The 19,399-nt window shown below is 46.8% G+C and overlaps 1 protein-coding gene across 1 annotated transcript in view; it reads left to right on the forward strand.

The window, feature by feature from the left end:
* DNAH14 (dynein axonemal heavy chain 14) overlaps window positions 1-19,399 on the forward strand; it is a 323,430-nt gene that overhangs the window by 203,065 nt on the left and 100,966 nt on the right. The window contains exons 50-55 of the mRNA XM_078440753.2: window positions 1,328-1,465; window positions 3,207-3,374; window positions 4,273-4,443; window positions 8,248-8,415; window positions 9,242-9,334; window positions 18,028-18,225. Of these exons, the coding sequence (XP_078296879.2) occupies window positions 1,328-1,465; window positions 3,207-3,374; window positions 4,273-4,443; window positions 8,248-8,415; window positions 9,242-9,334; window positions 18,028-18,225 (936 nt within the window). The remainder of the gene's footprint in view (window positions 1-1,327; window positions 1,466-3,206; window positions 3,375-4,272; window positions 4,444-8,247; window positions 8,416-9,241; window positions 9,335-18,027; window positions 18,226-19,399) is intronic.

Below are 19,399 nucleotides of genomic sequence, written 5' to 3' on the forward strand. Positions count from 1 at the left end.
CTGAGCCATCAGCCCAGAGTCCGACGCGGGGCTTGAACTCATGAACTGGGAGATCATGAACTGAGCCGAAGTCGGACGCTCAACCGACTGAGCCCCCCAGGCTCCCCTCTTCATCTTTATTTTCAAGAACACAGATCAAGGATCTTTAGTAGTATTGCAAAGTTCAACAAATTCCCAGGGAGCTGTTCCTGTGCGATTATTTTTGTTAATGGAACCAAATCAGAATGGCTTAAGGTTTTTAAAAAGTAAATGGACATGCCTCATTTGATTCCTTCTCGGTAAATCACGAGCCCTGTGCTCCAAAACGGACTTTATCTGTAGAATTAGACGGTTGCATTACAAATGGTTTCGTGTCTCAGAGAAACTTGGGCCCAGGATCCTGGACGACACACTGGCTGATGAGTGGTGTCGGCTCAGACACCAGACCATCCTGAACCATCCATTGAGCCCAGTGGAGGGAGAAGCCCAGGGAGAACCTAGGAGACTAGGGCAAGAGAGGGAGCAAGGAATGGGTCTGGAGGACAGCCTGGAGAAGTTCTGGAACTGAGAAGAAAGTAGCGAAACCGACCTTTTGTGGAGTTTCTGTGGCTGGGCCGGGGCCCCAGGCAGAAGCACACCTGTTAAAAAACATTTCCTGTGCGTAGATGAGACACCTGCAGGGCCCCACCCAGCTTGCAGGGCTGGGATGCTGTGATGTGACAGTGCATCCACGGGCTATGGCTGGATAGACAGTCCCCAAGCCAGCCCTGGCTTTTCTGGAGACTCAGTCACGTTCCTCTGGTTCCTTGCTCATCACCAGGCTCTCTTCGCTAGCCTCAGTAACATGTTGCTTATTTTCCAGTAATTGCTTTTTAAAAGATAGGCTATTTCTGGGGCACCTGGGTGGCTCAGTCGGTTGAGCGTCCGACTTCGGCTCGGGTCACGATCTCGTGGTTTGTGGGTTCGTGCCCCATGTCAGGCTCCGTGCTGATAGCTCGGAGCCTGAAATCTGCTTTGGATTCTGTGTCTCCCTCTCTCTGCCACTCCCCTGCTTGTGCTCTGTCTGTCTCTGTCTCTCAAAAATGAATAAATGTAAAAAAAAAAAAATTTTTTTTAAAGATAGGCTATTTCTTGATGGCCTTTAGAAAGCCTCCTAGAAGTAATATGCCTTGGAATTGCATTTTAGGATTTTGGTTACTTCTAAGAACATAGATTTCTGTTATCATCATAACTTTTGTTTTTGCAGTAAGGGATTTTTTTGTCTAAACAAATGTAAAGCTTGGTTCGTTGGGGGCTGGGAAATGGGTGATACCTCTCTTCTGCATTGTCCTTTTCACTCTTCCCACAGAATATTCAAGATCTTTCTCTGGTTGCCGCTTGTGTCCCTTCAGTAGCCGGGAGGCACATGAGCCCGCGTCTCCTCAAACACTTTTCCGTTCTGGTGCTGCCGCATCCTTCACAGAGCGCCTTACGTACGATTTTCCAGGTAACACGTCCACTACATTTTCTACTGAAAAAGAATTTTAGTTCCACAGTGTGAGAGAAAACGTGAGAGTTTAAAACCACTGATGTTGAACGAAAATTCCCTTAAGGAGGTGGGTTTTACTCCCCCGCTTTCCAATTCTTTCTGGCCTGTGGTTGTAATTTGTCTCTAAATAGCAAAAATGTTGTGTTAGTGTGCATAAGAAACACATGTGGTGCACACTTTTTAAAGATTTTTTTAGAGTTTATGTATTTATTTTGAGAGAAAGAACGAGCACGTGCAGAGTGGGGGAGGGGCAGAGAGAGACTCCCACGCAGGCTCCCCGCTGTCAGCACTGAGCCTGACGCGGGGCTCTATCCCACAAACATTGAGATCATGACAGGAGCCGTAATCAAGCCCCCCAGGTGCCCCGAGAAACACCTGTGATGCACATTTAATGCATGTTTGCAGGGTAGACCCTCAGACCCCATCTTCACAGGATTCTGATCCAGTGTCTCTGGGTTGGAGCTCGGGGAGCTGAGTCATTAATCAGCACACCTGAATTTTTGCTAAATGATTTGTTCTTTTTGTTTCATTGTAGAATACAAAACGAGAGAAAAAAATCTGAAATGCCTTATTAGAAAAATAGCTCAACTTGAAATTAGTTTGATTAGAAAAATAAATCTGCGGGGCACCTGGGGGACTCAGTTGGTTAAGCGTCCGACTTCAGCTCAGGTCATGATCTCACTGTTTGTGGGTTTGAGCCCCGTGTCGGGCTCTGTGCTGACAGCTCAGAGCCTGGAGCCTGCTTCAGATTCTGTGTCTCCCTCTCTGTCTGCCCTTCCTCCACTCACTCTGTCTTTCCCTCTGTCTCAAAAATAAATAAAAACATTAAAAAAATTTTTTAAAGGAAAAATCTGCAAGATTACCAATTTCTTCAAAACTAATTATATGTTTTCTTCTTCATAATATAAAATTTAAATATTAATTTTTAAATCTATTTTTCAAAAAGCACTTGGTAATTCTACACAATAACCCACACCTAAAAGAAAAAGTCTTGATGTACAAGAATGTGTGTGTGTAGGGGCGCCTGGGTGGCGCAGTCGGTTGAGCGTCCGACTTCAGCCAGGTCACGATCTCGCGGTCCGTGAGTTCGAGCCCCGCGTCAGGCTCTGGGCTGATGGCTCGGAGCCTGGAGCCTGTTTCCGATTCTGTGTCTCCCTCTCTCTCTGCCCCTCCCCCGTTCATGCTCTGTCTCTCTCTGTCCCAAAAAATAAATTAAAAACGTTGAAAAAAAAAATTTAAAAAAAAAAAGAATGTGTGTGTGTACATGTGTGTGCGTGTGTGTGCGTGTGTGTGCGTGTGTGTGCATGTGAGTGTGCGTGTGTGTGCGTGTGCGTACATCAACCCAAACCAAGGTAATGGTTTTATCACTTTGTGTTTCATCTCATGATCTCTACTGAGGAGCAAAGAGGTACAAGAATTGCCAGGGCATCCGGTGGGATACACACAAGTAGGGCATGAATCTTCCCCAGAGAACGCACAACACAGCCCTCTGGATCATTCGCCAGACTCGGACCGGCCGGACTTGTCCCCAGTTTGCGAGAACTGAGTGTTTGCCATCTGCTCAAAACGGATTCGAGATGCTAACGGTTTAAATGCCGTTAATCCTTCGTGAGAGCACACGCCTCTCCTTTCTATCAGGGATTCCCTAGGAAGGATCGTGCTTAAGATTTGGGGCTAACTATAACATTTCTTTCTAAAGGCTCATTTGGGAATGTATTTCTCCATCAATAACTTCACCGTCGACGTCCAGAGAAGTAAGGATCAAACGACATCTTGCTCTCTGGCTGTGTACCAACAAGTCTGCCAGAACATGCTGCCGACCCCCGCCAAGTGCCACTACATATTTAACCTTCGAGACATGTTTAAGGTGTGTTTTCAGTTCATTCGCCAGCCTCGTGGTAAATGTTAAGTTGAGCAGATGTATTTTACTAACTTGATTCTTTTCTCCATTTCTCTGCCATCAACGTGCGATTATTAGAAGGGGGAGAAGGAGAAATCCAAGTCGATTCGTTTTGCTATTTCTCAGCCACTTATCCCGGGAGCCACTTAGAAAAGAATCATTAAGATAATTCCACGCAGAGAATTCGGTGATGGAGCTGCTAAGACCGTTAGCGTATTAAGATTCTCAGCGGGGAAAGCACAGACTTGGGGTCCGCTCTCTTTCCGAGATGTCACTGCAGCTCTCGGGAAGTGAAAGCGTACTTGCATTTCATAAAGATGCTTGAATTTCCACAAGCCCTGCTCTTCACGACAGGAAATGTTGCCCGCGGTGCCGATTCGGTCATTAGCCTCGGTCAAATAATTTTCCGAGTGAAAATAGGAAGACCGACTATTTTGAATTTGGTCTTTCTCTCCTTGCCATGGACTCCATAGTCCAAGATAGTGCATATCATGTTTGAGTCCCAATTCACAATCTTAGGACATGTCAACCTTAAGAAGCACGTCTCTGTCACCACCGGCACCCTGCCTCCAGGTCGGCACCAAAGTCCAGACTCGGCTTCCCGTGCTGGCGAGGCCTCCAAGGCGCCTGGCCGAGGGGTCCTCAGACCCTCTCCCTCCAGGGGCGATGCCATGCCGTCTTTCCCTGACTGGTGACCGGCCCATCTCCTCAGAACTTCAGTTTGTCACTCGTAGAGATGGACAGTTCTTACCTTGGATAATTGCTTCCATTTTTACAGAATCCTAAACGTGCAAAAATTGAGCCTTTACTTCACACACTGCCTTCTAATGTTAAAAAGGAACTCTCATGCTGCGATCTCTAATAGCTTCTCCTAGGCTTGCTACAAGCTGAGAAGGCCGTTATCAACTCCAAAGAGACGGTGGCCCTGTTCTTTGTTCACGAAGCCACTCGAGTGTTCCATGATCGCTTGATTGACTCTGCTGAGAAAGGGCTTTTCTATCAGTTTCTTTCAAAAGAACTTGAGAACTATTTTCAGGTAAACTTCTATTTTAAAAAGTATTTCAAATGGTATCTTGGGCAAAAGTATTATTTTCTAAAAATCCTCAGACATTTCTGTTTCTTTATTTTAATTTTTTTAATTTTTTAATTATTTTAGAGAGCGCTAACGCAAGTGGGGGGGGGGGGGGGGAAGGGGCAGAGGGAAGACAGAGAATCCCAAAGGGGCTCTGCGCTGAGCCCGGAGCCCAACGCGGGGCTCGATCCCACGAACTGTGAGATCATGACCTGAGCCAAAATCAAGAGTTGGACAGACGGTCAACCAACTGAGACCCCCAGATGCCTCCTTAGACATTTCTATGGTATTAATGAAAGGAGCTTTATTAACAATCGCCTTTTTCACTTGATAATGTCTAAATAAGTCTAGATTTGATATGATGGAAATGATGGGGTCTGGATGCCTCTGCTCGTGCATTTGGCCTCCGCGAGCCCTGAAGCTGCTCATTTCTCTCCAGGCCGGGCAGGCGTGTGCACTCGCAGTACCTGCGCCCCCTTCAACTTTGTTCTCCCAGGTGCCCTGTGGTCCAGGTCCCGAAGGAAGGAAGGAAGTTCCGTGGACCGGCCCACGAGGGTTGTAAGGAAGCGGAGGGACGAGCTCAGGGCCTTTGAGGGGCCTCCTTGCTGGCTCCTCTCAGGAGAATTAGGGAGACGCTTTGGAATTCCTTCCCAGAGGTGACGCCTCTGTTCTTTTCTGTCTTCTTGGTGGTGCCTCTTTCTCTCGGCCCATTTGCAGGAGCCCAGGAAAGATGACAAATTCAAAGGTACTACTATATTTACAACAGTAAAAACAGAATGTTGGAACACAGACCTTATCCATAGAGATACACACATGAACATAAACTCGGAATACGACACGTGCACGGGTATGTCAATCTGTGTTCATGAACATATGTACTTTTCACACAAGACACAAATTCAGAAAACTTTCAAAAATATTTTCTAGGGGTGCCTGGGTGGCTCAGTCGGTTGAGCATCCGACTTCGGCTCAGGTCGTGATCTCACGGTCTGTGAGTTCGAGCCCCGCGTCAGGCTCTGTGCTGACAGCTCAGAGCCTGGAGTCTGCTTCGGATCCTCTGTCCTCCTCTCTCTGCCCCTTCTCTTCTTCACTGTGTCTCTCAAAACACACACACACACACACACACACACACACACACACACACATTAAAAAAAACCAACTATTTTCTAGACACTCTCATCCTTATTTTCTTCCAGTCCAAGTTCTCTGCTCCTCCGTCCAGATACCTCTTGCTGTCTTCGTGTTAATGCACATCACTCCGCCCTCCAATCTTTTTTTTTTTAACATCTAGTAAAATAATCCTTCCTGTGCCCATGTTCAGCTCCACCTCCACTCTCTTGTGGAGTCTCTCAGGGCTTGGCCAGCGGCCGGTTCTCCTTCCTTGGACCTGGGGTAGCCCGCATACCCACCTCGTAGTCTGAGGTGGGAATTAGCGGCACTAATTTACGTCAGATGTTTAGAACAGCTTCTGAGGGAAGAACTAGACCTTATATCGACGCTTTGAATATAGACAAGTGGTTGGCAGAAAGAACCTGAACTCCAAAGCCAGACCTTGGTTTGCCGTCCAGATCTGTCTCATGCTCCCCAGGGTACTTCACGCTGAACGCACAAAACCACCTGCAAGACCGTTCGGTGTTTGTCCACTGTGCCCTCTGCACCGCCCGGCCGCCCTGGCCCGGTGTTTCCCACCTCGGGTCGGGGGTGTGGCACACCCACCCAGGCCCGCAGCCGCACCAGAAACCTCGGCATCTCAGCCCACGGGGTGGCCGGAAGGTAGCAGTGTCCCCTGTCTCTGCCTCCACTCGGTGGGTCCCTCCCCAGGCGCGCCTCTGGCCACCCCTCAAGATCCAGCTCGCACATCCTCTTTCGGCGGATTTTTCTGGCCAACACCATACCCTTTCCAGTTTGAGTGTCCCCTCTCTGTATCCTCCTAGGACTCTGGACTCTTTCTACCTTACAACTTATGATCATGTGATTACTTACCTCTCCCTCCAGCCTCTGAGTCCAAGAGAATGAAGTCATTGATTTTTCTCTCTTCCAAAGTCTCCAGAATTTAGCACCCTCCTTACTCTCAGTTGGTGCTTGATAAAGATATCTGGGGGGAAGGGAGGGAGGAAGGGAGGGAGGAAGGGAGGGAGGGAGGGAGGGAGGAAGGAGGGAGGGAGGAAGGAGGGGAAGGGTAGGAAGGAAAGGATGCAGAAACTTTGCTAAAACAACTACCTAAAGAGAGCCCATTCCTGCCCCCGGTGAAGTTCTTAAACTCTCTCCTGTAGATGCCGACTGCAGTTCGGATTTAGGGCTTTGCTAGACCGGGGGCGCCTGGGTGGCTCAGTGGGTTAAGCGTCTGACTCTTGATTTCGGCTCAGGCCACGATCTCACGGTTCCTGAGTTCAAACCCCATGTGGGGCTCAATGCTGACAGTGCAGAGCCTGCTTGGGATTCTCTGTCTCTCTCTGTGTCGTATTTTATTTATGATTTATGATTTATTTATTTCACAAGCTTAAAAAAAAAAAAAAAAGACTTTGCTAGACCAAGCAATAGCTGTAGAGGGGGTAGGACACGAGTTTGCCCTAGACTCCTGCCCTGTGGCGGGCCGCAACAGCTGCGGTGCCCCAAGTTAAAGACAGAGTAACAAACCTTCCCGAAGGACAGAAGGTCACCAGTTACCCCCCGTGCGAATGAGGGTGTATGCAGTATCAGTCCGTCAGCTGGCCGGCTGGCTGGCTTTTTAAACAACAACATGCGGTGACGCTGACAGCAGCTAACGCTGGGAGCGTGCCTGTTTTCAGAGAGGGTCTCCAAGGCATCCCTGCGAGGTACGTTCCGTTGTTACCCTCACTTTACAGATGAAGACACTGAGGCGGAGAGGGGCTGGGAGCTTGTCCGAGGTGACAGAGCTCGTTAGGTGGTGGGGTCCTCCAAACCCAGGGTAGCTGCCTCCAGGTGCCCCCGGAACCGGAGCCTCGACCTTGTCTCCCGAGTGCCTGTCAGGAAGTCGCGTCCCGGACACCACGTGACGGCAGTCCCAGGACCCCACGCGGGGGGCGTGTCTCTGGAAGTGCCGAGACAGGTCCACGCACATGCCGCGAGGACGGGACCAAGAAGGAATGCTCCCTCCCCCTAGTTTTAGGGGAGCAGGACATGGTCCGACTTCAAAGGGGAGGTAGCCCGTGACCTTGGTACGAAAGATGGGAGCTGGCCCCGGGGGAATGGGATGGTGTCCTTGTTGACTAAACTACAGACTTTATTTGGAATCGCCAGCGTTTAATTACGCATTCGTGGAGGCGGGGAGATTGCAGTCTGTCTGGGAACCATCATCACGTGGATTGGTTATGCGAAACCACCACCGCCGTCGTGACCTAGAACTGTTCCCCGCCCCCACCCCTGCTACCAGCTGCCCGGTGGTATTTAACACACGAATAAGGGAAGAGTCTTTATTTTTCATTGTTGGTGAGACTTCAAGTTGCTATTTCCACAACAGGGGCTCTTAGGGCCCGCAGGCCTTCAGGGAGACCGTAGACGGAAGTCCACATCACTGCGTGTGGTTTCCTTTGCAGCCCCTGTATGTTACTCTCCGCACTTAAAATACCGTCCGGAGAAAGGCTGCATGGGCCTCGCTGCCTAAAAAGGTCCATGGCACAAAAAGGTGAAGAACCCCCGTCCGGATCGACTGTGCCCAGAGCTTCTCCGGAGTAGATATATTACATTCGTTCTCATAACAAGTAGAATTTTGCTCTTAACAGATATTCAATTATGATCTTACAATAGATTAATTGGACCAAAGAAAAACTGATGGACGACTCAATTGTCTTTGTGGATTTCTTGGATATAAACAAGCCTCACAGAAAAAAGTTCTATCAGAGCACCAGCGACTATGAGAAACTGGCCAGTGTACTGAATGAATTCCAAATGAAGCTGAGTTTATCATCCTCGGAGGTACGGACACGCACCATGTGAAATCGGAGGAGTGCTGTTCTTGTGTGCGCGTGCGCGTGTGTAAGAAGGAGCAGGGGAAGGGTGTGCCCCCATCAGGCGGACCATTGGAACTGCAGGTTTCCACGGCTCCGCCCTGGCTGGCTTCCGCTAGCAGGGCGTCGTAAGCCAGGTGCACGACTCAGGCTGTGGGGGCTGCGGGATCAGGGCGAGAGGAGCTGAGAAATGCAGGAGAGGCCGAGGCCGCTTCGGGAACAGCCCCCCTTACGTCGCGGTCGTGGGCAGAATGGTGTCGGCACAGAGGCGCCCTCCAAGTCATAGACGCCGTGACCCCATTTCCTGGGAACCCCCCTCCCCGCCCCCATGTCCCGCCCCTAACAGAGCAGTAGAGGCACAACCTGGATGCTGTTGTTCCCCCGCTCCTCCTCCCTCCAGCCCGTACCCCCCTGCTCCCCCTCCTCCTCCCTCCAGCCAGAACCTCCCTCCCCCCCCTCCTCCTCCCTCCAGCCAGAACCTCCCTCCTGCCCCTCCTCCTCCCTCCAGCCCCAACTCCCCTCCTCCCTCTCCTTTCTCCAGCCTGTACCTCCTCCTCCTTCCTCTCTTCCTCCCCCTCCTCCTCCCTCCAGCCCATACCATCCCCCGGCATGCCCACAGGAACACTGACGTAGGGACAGGCCTCCTCGCACACGTTTCCCTTCCACACGTGTGACCAGTTGACGGGATTGGAGAATATTGAGTCTCACTCCTGGGTCCCTGTATGTACAGCTGCAATGAACACGTGATTTGCCTGTGCCTCCAAGCAGTTTTCTTGTCCCCTTTCCTCTCCCAGACTTCTCATTCCATGGTGTTCTTCAAGGAAGCCATAGAACACATCGCAAGAGCGGCCAGGGTCCTCCGGCAGCCGGGGAGTCACATGTTACTGGTAGGGATTAAATTGCTCAGATATTTTTAAGCTCGCAGAGTAAACATTGAGGAGGTCTGATAAAATCTACCTCGCTTACAGAAGTCCTATTTATGCCAACCTTGTGTACCTGTGGAAGCTTGCAGCCATCGAGCCCCGCGGCAAGACCGTTTTCCTCTCTAGGGTTTGCATAAGACATGTATCTGCACAGAAAAACGCTTGGTTTGGGAAGGCAGGTGATGGCACTGTCACCGTCTGTCACATGTCCCCAGCACTCGTGCAGCCTCTGTGCAGGTGGAACTTGAGAACAGTGCACTTATTGGAAGATTGACTTAGAAACATGAGTCTTCGCACAAAGTTCTACCTCTCACGAAAGCAAGTGGGAGTTAGATTTTTGGACAATCCCCAAGTAACTGGACTAGAGGAGAGCTTTCAGGAGGCTCAGTGAAGTCCAACATATTCGGCCAATTACACGAATCATGTTATTCGTGAACATTTAAGCCACCGTTCATGCCTATTACTTATCTATTTCATACCCTTGTAACTATTTGCTTAACACCGTTTTTTTCCCAGAAGTGCTAGAGCTTTCTTTAAACAGACGTGTGCGAGACTAATTAAAAGGAGTTAAAATTTGAAAAATTGAAGTAAAAACGCGAAAGCCACTACTTTCTCCACCCAAACGCTCCCTCTACTAGCCTTTCTCACCTCATAAATGGCACCCGCGTAGATCTGCTCTGGCCAGAAAGCCAGGAACCCCTCATTCTTGAGGCGTCTCCGTCACACCCCCCCCTCGGTCATCAGTATGTCCTGGCGATGCGACTTCTGAGATATATTCCAAGTCTGCTCCCTTGTACGCATCTCCACTGTCGCCACCCTGCCCGGGCCGCTCCCACCTCCCCTGGGCTCCTGCAGCCGCTTGCCTCCCGCAGTCCCTGTCACTCGTCCCTTGATTCCACTTCCTAGTCCTTAGCGCTATCCGATCTGATCTGTTTAATTTGTCACTTACTTATTATGTCTCCACATTTGGAACAGAAGCTCTAACAGCGATGATTTCCTGTCTTATTTCCATTATCAGCACGTTATTTTTTTACTCCCAAATGGTACATAGTCTCCGTTTGCTTCTTTTACCACAAAGTGACTCTTTCCTAATAACAAGTAAGTTTACCAAAAGTTCTCAATTCTAAAATTCCTGAGATTGCATTCAGAACAATTTTTTAAAACATAACACTCAGCGGGAAGCTTGCCTCCTTAACGATGCTTTCTCACGGTCCTATCATCGTATCAGAGGGAGGCCCTGTTAAAATACAAGGTAAAGCCTGGCAAGTCCCTGTTTCCTCTCTGATCCTGTGTCTACTTTTCCCAGTTTAACACCATCAATAGATCTTTGCCCTGGGTCAAGCTAGCACTAGGGTTCACTTGTGTAAAACAGTAATATGGGGGTGCCTGGATGGCCCAGTCAGTTGAGTGTGCAACTCTTGATTTCAGCTCAGGTCATGATCTCACGGTTGTGGGATTGAGCCCTGCATTGGGCTCTGTGCTGACAGCATGGAACCTGCTTGGGATTCTCTCCCCACCCCACCCCCGCTGTCCCTCTCCCCCACTCACACTGTCTCTCTCTCTCTCTCTCTCTCAATAAATAAATAAACATTTTTTTTTAATTTTTTAAATTTATTTTTAAAACAGAGAGAGAGCATGAGTGGGGATGGGGCAGAGACAGAGGGAGAGACAGAATCCAAAGCAGGCTCCAGACTCTAAGCTGTCAGCACAGAGCCCGACGTGGGGCTCGAACTCACGAACTGTGAGATCATGACCTGAGCCAAAGTCGGATGCTCAACTGACTGAGCCACCCAGGAGCCCCTAAACATTTTTATTTTTAAAAAATAAAAATAAAAACAAAAAGTCACAGCTGGCATTAAAAAAAAAACAAAAACAAAAAACAGCAACATGACTGAAAGCTGACCCAGCCTGAGGCTTCAGCAAGAAGAGGCAGCTGGAAGGAGTGTAATGACTTGACGAAGAACATCTAAAACAGATTTAAAAATACACAAGATCTAGATTCGTTAATTCAAATGAGCTTAGTTGAATAGGTAAAGTAAAAAACAAATCCTACATGACTTGTTAAAAGTAAGCATTACTTAGTTCAGCTGGATTGTGTTACTGAACTACCAGAGCCAGAAAATAAGCTTCTAGAGGCTGCCTTCCCACCTTGGCTCATGGCTCCTGTCTCCAAAACCGGCAACATGGCATCTTTCTGACCCTTCAGCTGTCACACCTCTCCCTCTGTCTCTCCATCTGACCACAGCTAGGAAAGGTTCCCTGTTTTTAAGGACTCATATATTTAGACTGGGTCCAACCAGATTATCCAAAATCATCTCCCCGTTTCAAGGTCCTTAATTTTAATCACATTGGCAATGTCTTTTTTGCCATATAAGGTAATCCATTCACAGGTTCTAGGGACATATTTGGGGGTGAGGGTGAGGGTTGCAAGGGTATTATCCTGCCTAACACAGACAGTACAAATATACATTTCTTTTAACTGCTTTCAAAGACGGGTACATAAAACAATAATTATAAAATTGTTAGGCTTATGACATAAATATTTAGTATCTATAATAATAAATAGCACAAAAGAGGAAGGAGCAAATGGAGTTATACTGAAGCAAACTTTCTGTGTTTTACTGGAATTAAGTCAGTATTAATCTGGAGTAGATAAAATATCCAGCATAATTCCTAGACAAACCATGAAAAAAAACTCAAAAAATACATTATAAAAAACAACAAATGAATTAAAATAGAACTCTAGAAAATATTGAGTTAACGCTAAAAGAAGGTAGTAAAGGAGAAACAAAAGGGAAAAAGACACAAGACATGTAAAAAACAGCAAAATGGCAGACGTAAATCAAATCATATCAATCATAACATTAAATATAAATCCACGAAATGTTCCAATAAAAAGACAGAGATTGTAGGAAGCATTTGTAAAAGGACAAACTCCAAGCATACGCCATCAACAAGAGTTGCGCTTTAGATTCAAAGACACAGAATGGTTGAACGTGGAAAGATGGAAAAAGATAAGTCATGCCAACGATTCCCACAAGAGAGTTGGAGTGGTGACACTAATATCAGACAAAATACACTTTTCAGGGAAAAAAAGTGTTCTGAGGGAAAAGAAAGATGCTGTAATGATAAAAGGATCAATCACCAGAAAGATATAACAGTTATAAACACACACACACACACACACCTAACAACTAAGCCCAAAATATGCGACGCCAAACAGACAGCAGTGAAGAGAGAGAAATAAGCATTTCAACAGCAACGATTGGAGACTTCGATGTCCCCACTCTCAGTAACTGGTAGAGCTGCTAGAGAAAAATCAGCGAGGACGTAAACACATCGATGATATTGTAAAACAACTTGACCTAGTTGACATGTATAGAAGACTCCATCTAGCAGCAGCAAAGTACATGTCCTTCTGAAGCTCGCTGGAACATTCTCCAGCATAGACCACCCGCCAGGCTCTAACACAGGCCTCAAAGTTAAAAGGATTGAAGTCATTCGAAGTAGGTCCTCTAACCACAATAGAATTAAAGCAGAAATCAGTAACAGAAAGAAACTTGACATATTCACAAGCATGTGGAATTTTAACAACATACCCCTATGAGCCAAAGCAGAAATCACAAGAGATATTAGAAAATACTTTGAGATGGATAAAAACACAAGATACATAGAGCGGTGCTTGGAGGGAGATTTACAGCTATCGATGCCGATATTTTTAAAAAGAAGAAAAATCTCGGCCTTCCACATTAGGAAACTACAAGAAGGAAAGAAAACCCAGCGCAAGCAGAAAGGAAGAACCAATAAAGATGAGAGAAGGAAGTAGAGAACAGAAACACGATAGAGAATATCAATGAAACCAAAGGTTTGCTCTTTGAAAAGATCAGCAAAATTGACAAACCAAGAAAAAAAGAGAAAGAAAAGTCCATTATTAAAATTATTGAAACCAGGAATTAAGGAGAGGACGAAACTACCAACATTACAGAAATAAAGGCTCTATGAGAATATTGTGAACACCTGTCTGCCTGCACATCAGATGGCCCAGAGGAAACGGACACTTGCTGGGAAGACACAGATGATTGAACTAAGGAAACCGGAAGTCTGAATAGACCTCCACAACGAGATTTAACTGGGAATTTGAAAACTTCCCATGAAGAAAAGCCCAGGGCCAAACGGCTTCCCTGGAAAAATCTGTCCAACCTTTAAGAAACAATTAAATGAATCCTTACAAACTCTTCCAGAGAGTAGAGGAGGGAACAGATCACAACCCACCCACGAGGCCAGTATCGCCCGATACCAAAACCAGACAGACACATCAAGGCAAGAGAACACTACAGACCAAGATCTCTTGTGAAGAGAGTTGTAAATTTCCTGAACAAGGTATCCGTGAACCAGATGCAGCAACATGCTAGGTATCCTCCGCGGTGGCCAAGTGAGACTTCTGCCAGGAATGCGTGTCTGCATTAATATCCAGAAAGCGGTGCTGCAGTGAATCGTATTAATACGACACAGGGCAAAAAACCACAGGAGTGTCTGTGCAGAAAATGTGTTTGATAGAATCCAACACCATTTATGATCGTTTTAAACTCTCAGCAAAAAGAAACAGAAGGGAGCTTCACCAAACTATAAAAGGCATCTGTGAAAAACTTGTAGTTAGCCTCATGCTTACTGGTGAAAGACAATGTTTTCCCCTCAGACCGGGAACAAAGCAAGGATGTTGTCTCTCACAATTTCTAGTCAGCCATACACTGGTGCTTCAGCCAATGCAGTTAGACAAGAAAAAGGGGGAAAAAGGCATCCAGATACTTATAAGAAGTAAAACGGTCTTTATTCACAATCCACATGATCCTGTTTCTAGAAAATCCTAAGGATGAACTACCTGATTAAAAATAGTCCAAGGGGCACCTGGATGGTTCAGTCGGTTAAGAGCCCGACTTCAACTCAGGTCATGATCTCACAGTTGGTGAGTTCAAGCCCCACATCGGGCTCTGTGCTGACAGCTCAGAGCCTGGAGCCTGCTTCCAATTATGTGTCTCCCTCTTTCTCTGCCCCACCCTTCTGTGCACGCTGTCTCTCTAATAAAACATTAAAAATTTAAAAAAAACATAGTAGGAATTGCTAGCAAGGATACTCTGTTTTTCGCTGGTGGGAAGGCAAAATGGCACAGTCACTTTGAAAGATAAGTTGGTGGGTGTTTATAAAACTAAACGTAGCCTCACCCCATAGTCTAGCAGTCATGCTCCCAACATATTTGAAAACTTATATCCTCACAAAAACCTTCCCATGCGTGATGATAGTGACTTCATTCTAAAACTGGACACAACCAAAACGTCCTTCAATAAGAGATGAAGTGGAGTACAATGGAATATTATCCAAAGTCCCAAAGAAATGAAATAAGCCACAGAAAGACATGGGCAAATCGTAAAGGCTTGTTGCTGAGTGAAAAAAGTCAGTCTGGAAATCCTACACACCATGTGATTCCAGCCCTGTGACATTCTGGAAGCAGCGAAACCATAGAGATGACACATGACTGGGGGTCGGCACGGGCTTGCAGAGAGAAGGGAAGGTGAGACACCTGCTGTCGGAGAGGAGCGGCTATTCTGTACGATGCCGTAAGGAGGAACATGGCACCATGCGTGTGTCCAGGCCAAAGAGAGAACCTTGATGTATAAAACTTTCAAAAAGTCATTTAGGCGGTCGGGGGTCCCAGGATGGAGTGCAGAATGTGACAGGACGATCAGACTGTTGCCAAAGGTGCAGCGAGCTCCCCGAAGAGGGTGGGGGGGAAGGAAGTGACCTGAGGAACTCTGGAAATGAGTGGCGTCTGTAAGACCAAAGGTGGAGGAAACCGCTCGCGAGCACTGATCTGGAGCTGATGAAGTGGTGTCCATGGGCGGACGGTTAACTTCTGATGCCACCATATGTATGTACGTACGTGTCACAGCTGAACAGTTAGGTAAAGGATGGCACGCGGGGCAGCCAGTGTCCTCACCACGGGAGTAGGCAGTTACAGACGAGCCAGCGGAAGAGGCGACAGTGATCCGTGGAGTGACGGATGAGAGGTGAAGACCTCAGTCGGACTCACGTTGGATTTAACATGGATGGTTACATACAGACGTACTTACGGGAAAGCGTGTGTGCACAGGGCTGGCGTACAACCACAAGTGTCCTCGTTGTATCAGCCGAGAGAAGCTGGAAACGTGCAGCAGGAACACAGGCACACCCAGCACCCAGGTCTTGGTTTCTGATGCCATCCTTCAATAAAAGGGCCAGGGCTCCTGGGGAAAATGGCTTCCTGAGGGCTGGCATGAGAGTCACCGTATGAGCATGGAATGTCTTGTCTGGTAGGGCCAGAAGGGAAGTGCTTCAAAAGACTCTCAGTGACAGGAGTATGTCAGAGGGATAAAAGGAGCCAACTTCGAGATCTCCCGGTGGCCGTACCCCAAAACAACAAAACAAAGTAGTATTGGTTATAACTCGAATGATAAATCTCCGTGAGTCCATGCATGTAAAAACACGATTGGATAAACAAGTGGGGGAAAGAGACACCTCTCCCGTACAGAATTCTAAATAATGTATGCAGATATCTGCCCGCAAGGATTTGGAGCAAAACTACCCCCTCCTTGACTGTGAGCTGCTATCGGTGACTTTCTCCCAAAGGGCGCGGAGTGGAAAGGGGGAAAAGCAGTAACTTCACGGTGGAGAAGCCTGACACACACAACATTATCTAGGTGGCCGAGGTCAGCATCGACGGTGATAAATCGTGTTGGTAAATGGCACTTTATCCCTGTGGTCTTCCCACCCCAAAGCACGTACCCCTAGTGTGGTCACAAGGAAAACACCAAGAAGGTCCCAACCACGACGCCTGACCAGCACTCTTCAAAACTGCCCAGGTCATCAAAACCAAACAAAAACGAAAAGTCTGAAACCGTCATAGGCCAGAGGAACCTACGGAGATTTAACTATTAAATGTGATGTGGTGTCCTTGATAGGACCCTGACCCAGAAGGGGACATTAAGGGAAAATGAAGGAACGCCAAATAATGTATGGATTCTAGTTAATAATTATGTATCAGTGTTGTTTCATTAGTGGTAACAAATGCATCCTACTAGTTAGATGTTCGTAGGGGAAACTGGATGTCGGGTATATGACAATTATCTTTTGTATCTTGGCAATTTTATTGTAAATCAAAACCCTCCTAAAATTTTTTAAAAAACTTATTTTTTTTTAACAGACAAGAGATTTAACTAGATAATTCACTAGAGAAGATGCATGAATGCTAGTAAGCATGCAAAAAAAATAGTCAACGTCATTAATCATCAGGGAAACGCAAATTGAAACCACACTGAGATGTCACCACACATCTACTTGAATGACTGTCGTCAAAAAGATGGTCAGTAGCCAGTGTTGACCAGGATGTGGATAGACTGGACCTTGGATACATTGCTGATGGGAAAAGAGTTTGAGCATTTCTTCTGAAGTGAACCCAGACTCACCCTTTGACTGAGTGGTTCCATTCCTCTGTATCTACACAAAAGAAAGTAAAACAAATGTTGTCTTAACAACTTGCACAGAAAGGATCACGGGAGCATTATTATAGCGGCCACAAAACGGAAACTCTCGGAACATCCATCAGTAGATGATGCATAAACAAAACGTGGTCTAGCCCATCCAACAGGATACTATGTAGCAGTAAAAAGGAGCAAGCTACTAACACACAGGAACCACACACCATCCTGGTGAGTGATGTACAAAAGGCTTCATGTTTATGATTCAGTTTGTAGGAAACATCCAAACACTGCGAATCTGTAGAGACAGGAGCATGTTAATGGTTGCCTGGGACTGATGCCAGGATGAACGCTATAGACAGGCCTTGGGGTATCTTTCTAAACATGGACTGTGGTAGGGGCGCCTGGAGGGCTCAGTCGGTTAAGCATACGACTCTTGGTTTCAGCTTAGGTCATGATCTCATGGTTCATGGGTTCGGGTCCCTGCGTCGGGCTTTGCGCTGACAACATGGAACCTGGAGCCTGCTTGGGATTCTCTCTCTTCCTCTCTCCCTGCCTCTCCCCTGCTCATGCTGTGGCTCTCACCTTCTCTCAAAATAAATAAATAAACTTTTTTTAAAAAATGGACTGTGGTAACCGTTGCATAACTCTGTGATTTTACTAAAAATTATCATATGGTAAGTATGAAAGCCGGTGGTCTGTAAATTATACCCCAGTAGAGCTAATACTTTGGTAATAAAGGTAATACTTTGTCATGATTACCAAAGAGCACTTAAGTTTTTACTACTCAGAATAAAAGACCTACTTCAATTCTTATAAATGAGAAATCAAATATTGGCAATAACATGACGATGATTTGGTAAACCCGTCGATGCCATTTTTCCAGATGGTGTTATCTTTACAGTGAAGGCGTCTCATACATTTCAAGAGACCATAAAGAGCAAAGAAGAAAATACTGAATGTGTATGAACACCTTACAGAACTCTGGTCAATGCTTTAGCTCTGTTTAATGTGTTTCCCAAAAAGGTTATAAAAATAGGTACTTTCACTGTGTGAATTTCTGGTGCACAGACTTGGGAAACGGTGAAAGATTGAAAGATTCCCGGGGCGTCCACAGGAGTCTCATGTTGGATTGTTCTTCTTCCAAAGATTGGAGTAGACGGCTGTGGGAAGGAAGCGTGTGCGACCCTGGCGTGTCACCTGATGGAGTGCAAGCTGTCCCCCGTGCCCTCAGCTCACAGTCAGGCCCATGCGGGGTTCAAAGAAGCCCTCAAAAGGGGGGTTATCCAAGCAGGATTAGAAGGGAGCCCCACCGCTTTGATAGTTGCTAACATAAACCTAAAGCAGGTAAGTACCTTTGACCTTGGTTATCTGCTGACGTTTGCTGTGTAAGTGGCTCCCCCGCCCATTCAATATCCGGAAAGAAAATCTGGCCGGCGCCTGCTGTGTTGTTCATGATTCTGCCCTTCCCCACGCACAGCCCACAGAGGCCCTGGTTGGGAACCCACACTGCACGTAGTTTTGCATGAGCCCTATGACAGAAGCATTTTCCGTCTTTATAATTTTCGTTGCGAGTAATTTGTCTGTGTAGCTGAACTTGTTTTCTCGTCTGGGTTTTGGAAAAAAAAAAACCCCAAAGACACAAAACAAAAAACGCTATCCTCTGAATCCGCTGTCTACTCTTGTGCACAGCGTCCTGTGCTAGTTTCACCGTCGAATTTAGCACTTGCCTTGCAGGAGATGCTTTGTTTACAGATAAGCAAAACAAACAAACAAACAAATGCTAATCACCCAGCTACTTTTTTAATCTGTTGCTTGGTGTAAACCATGCCTTTCCACGGCCTCCACGGAACTGGGGAATCCGGCTGAGGTTGTAGTTACTTCTTTGTGGCGACATTTAAAGGCAACATTATTTATGATCCACGATCCAGACTCGTACGCTTATGAGCGTTGTTTCACTTTCCTCTTGTTTCTTCTCTAATCCTGAGCCTCTGTCCCTAGAGTTTTGTTTTTCCTTCATGTGGTATTTTGAGGGTAAATCCGAGTGAGGGCTATGTTGTATCTGCTGTTCTCCATAGTGTCCAATTTTCTGCCTTAATTATATGTCTTCCCTCTCCCAAACGTATTTATTTTTTTTAAGTTTCGTTTTTGTTTTTGTTTTTTGAGACAGAGACAGGGTGAGTGGGGGAGGGGCAGAGAGAGAAAGAGAATCCCAAGCAGGCTCCACGTGGTCAGCACAGAGCGCAAAGTGGGGCTCGAACACGTGATCCGTGAGATCATGACCTGAGCCAAAACCAAGAGTCGGTGATCAACCAGCTGAGCCACCCAGGCACCCCTTCCTCTAGATACCCTGCCCTCTTCCTCTGCTTGAGGTTTCTTCCAGGCACTTCTGGATTTCAGAGGATGTCCTGTCTCGTGCCAGGGGCCTGCTGTTTAATTTAAGAAATCATTTTTCAGAAAACCGCCATCAGGTCAAAGCTGAGATGGACCCATCTTATCCAGGACTTCAAGGTCATTGGAT

Source organism: Panthera onca, chromosome F1 (genome assembly GCF_046562875.1).
Source record: "Panthera onca isolate mPanOnc1 chromosome F1, mPanOnc1 haplotype 2, whole genome shotgun sequence".
Taxonomy (NCBI): Eukaryota; Metazoa; Chordata; class Mammalia; order Carnivora; family Felidae; genus Panthera; species Panthera onca.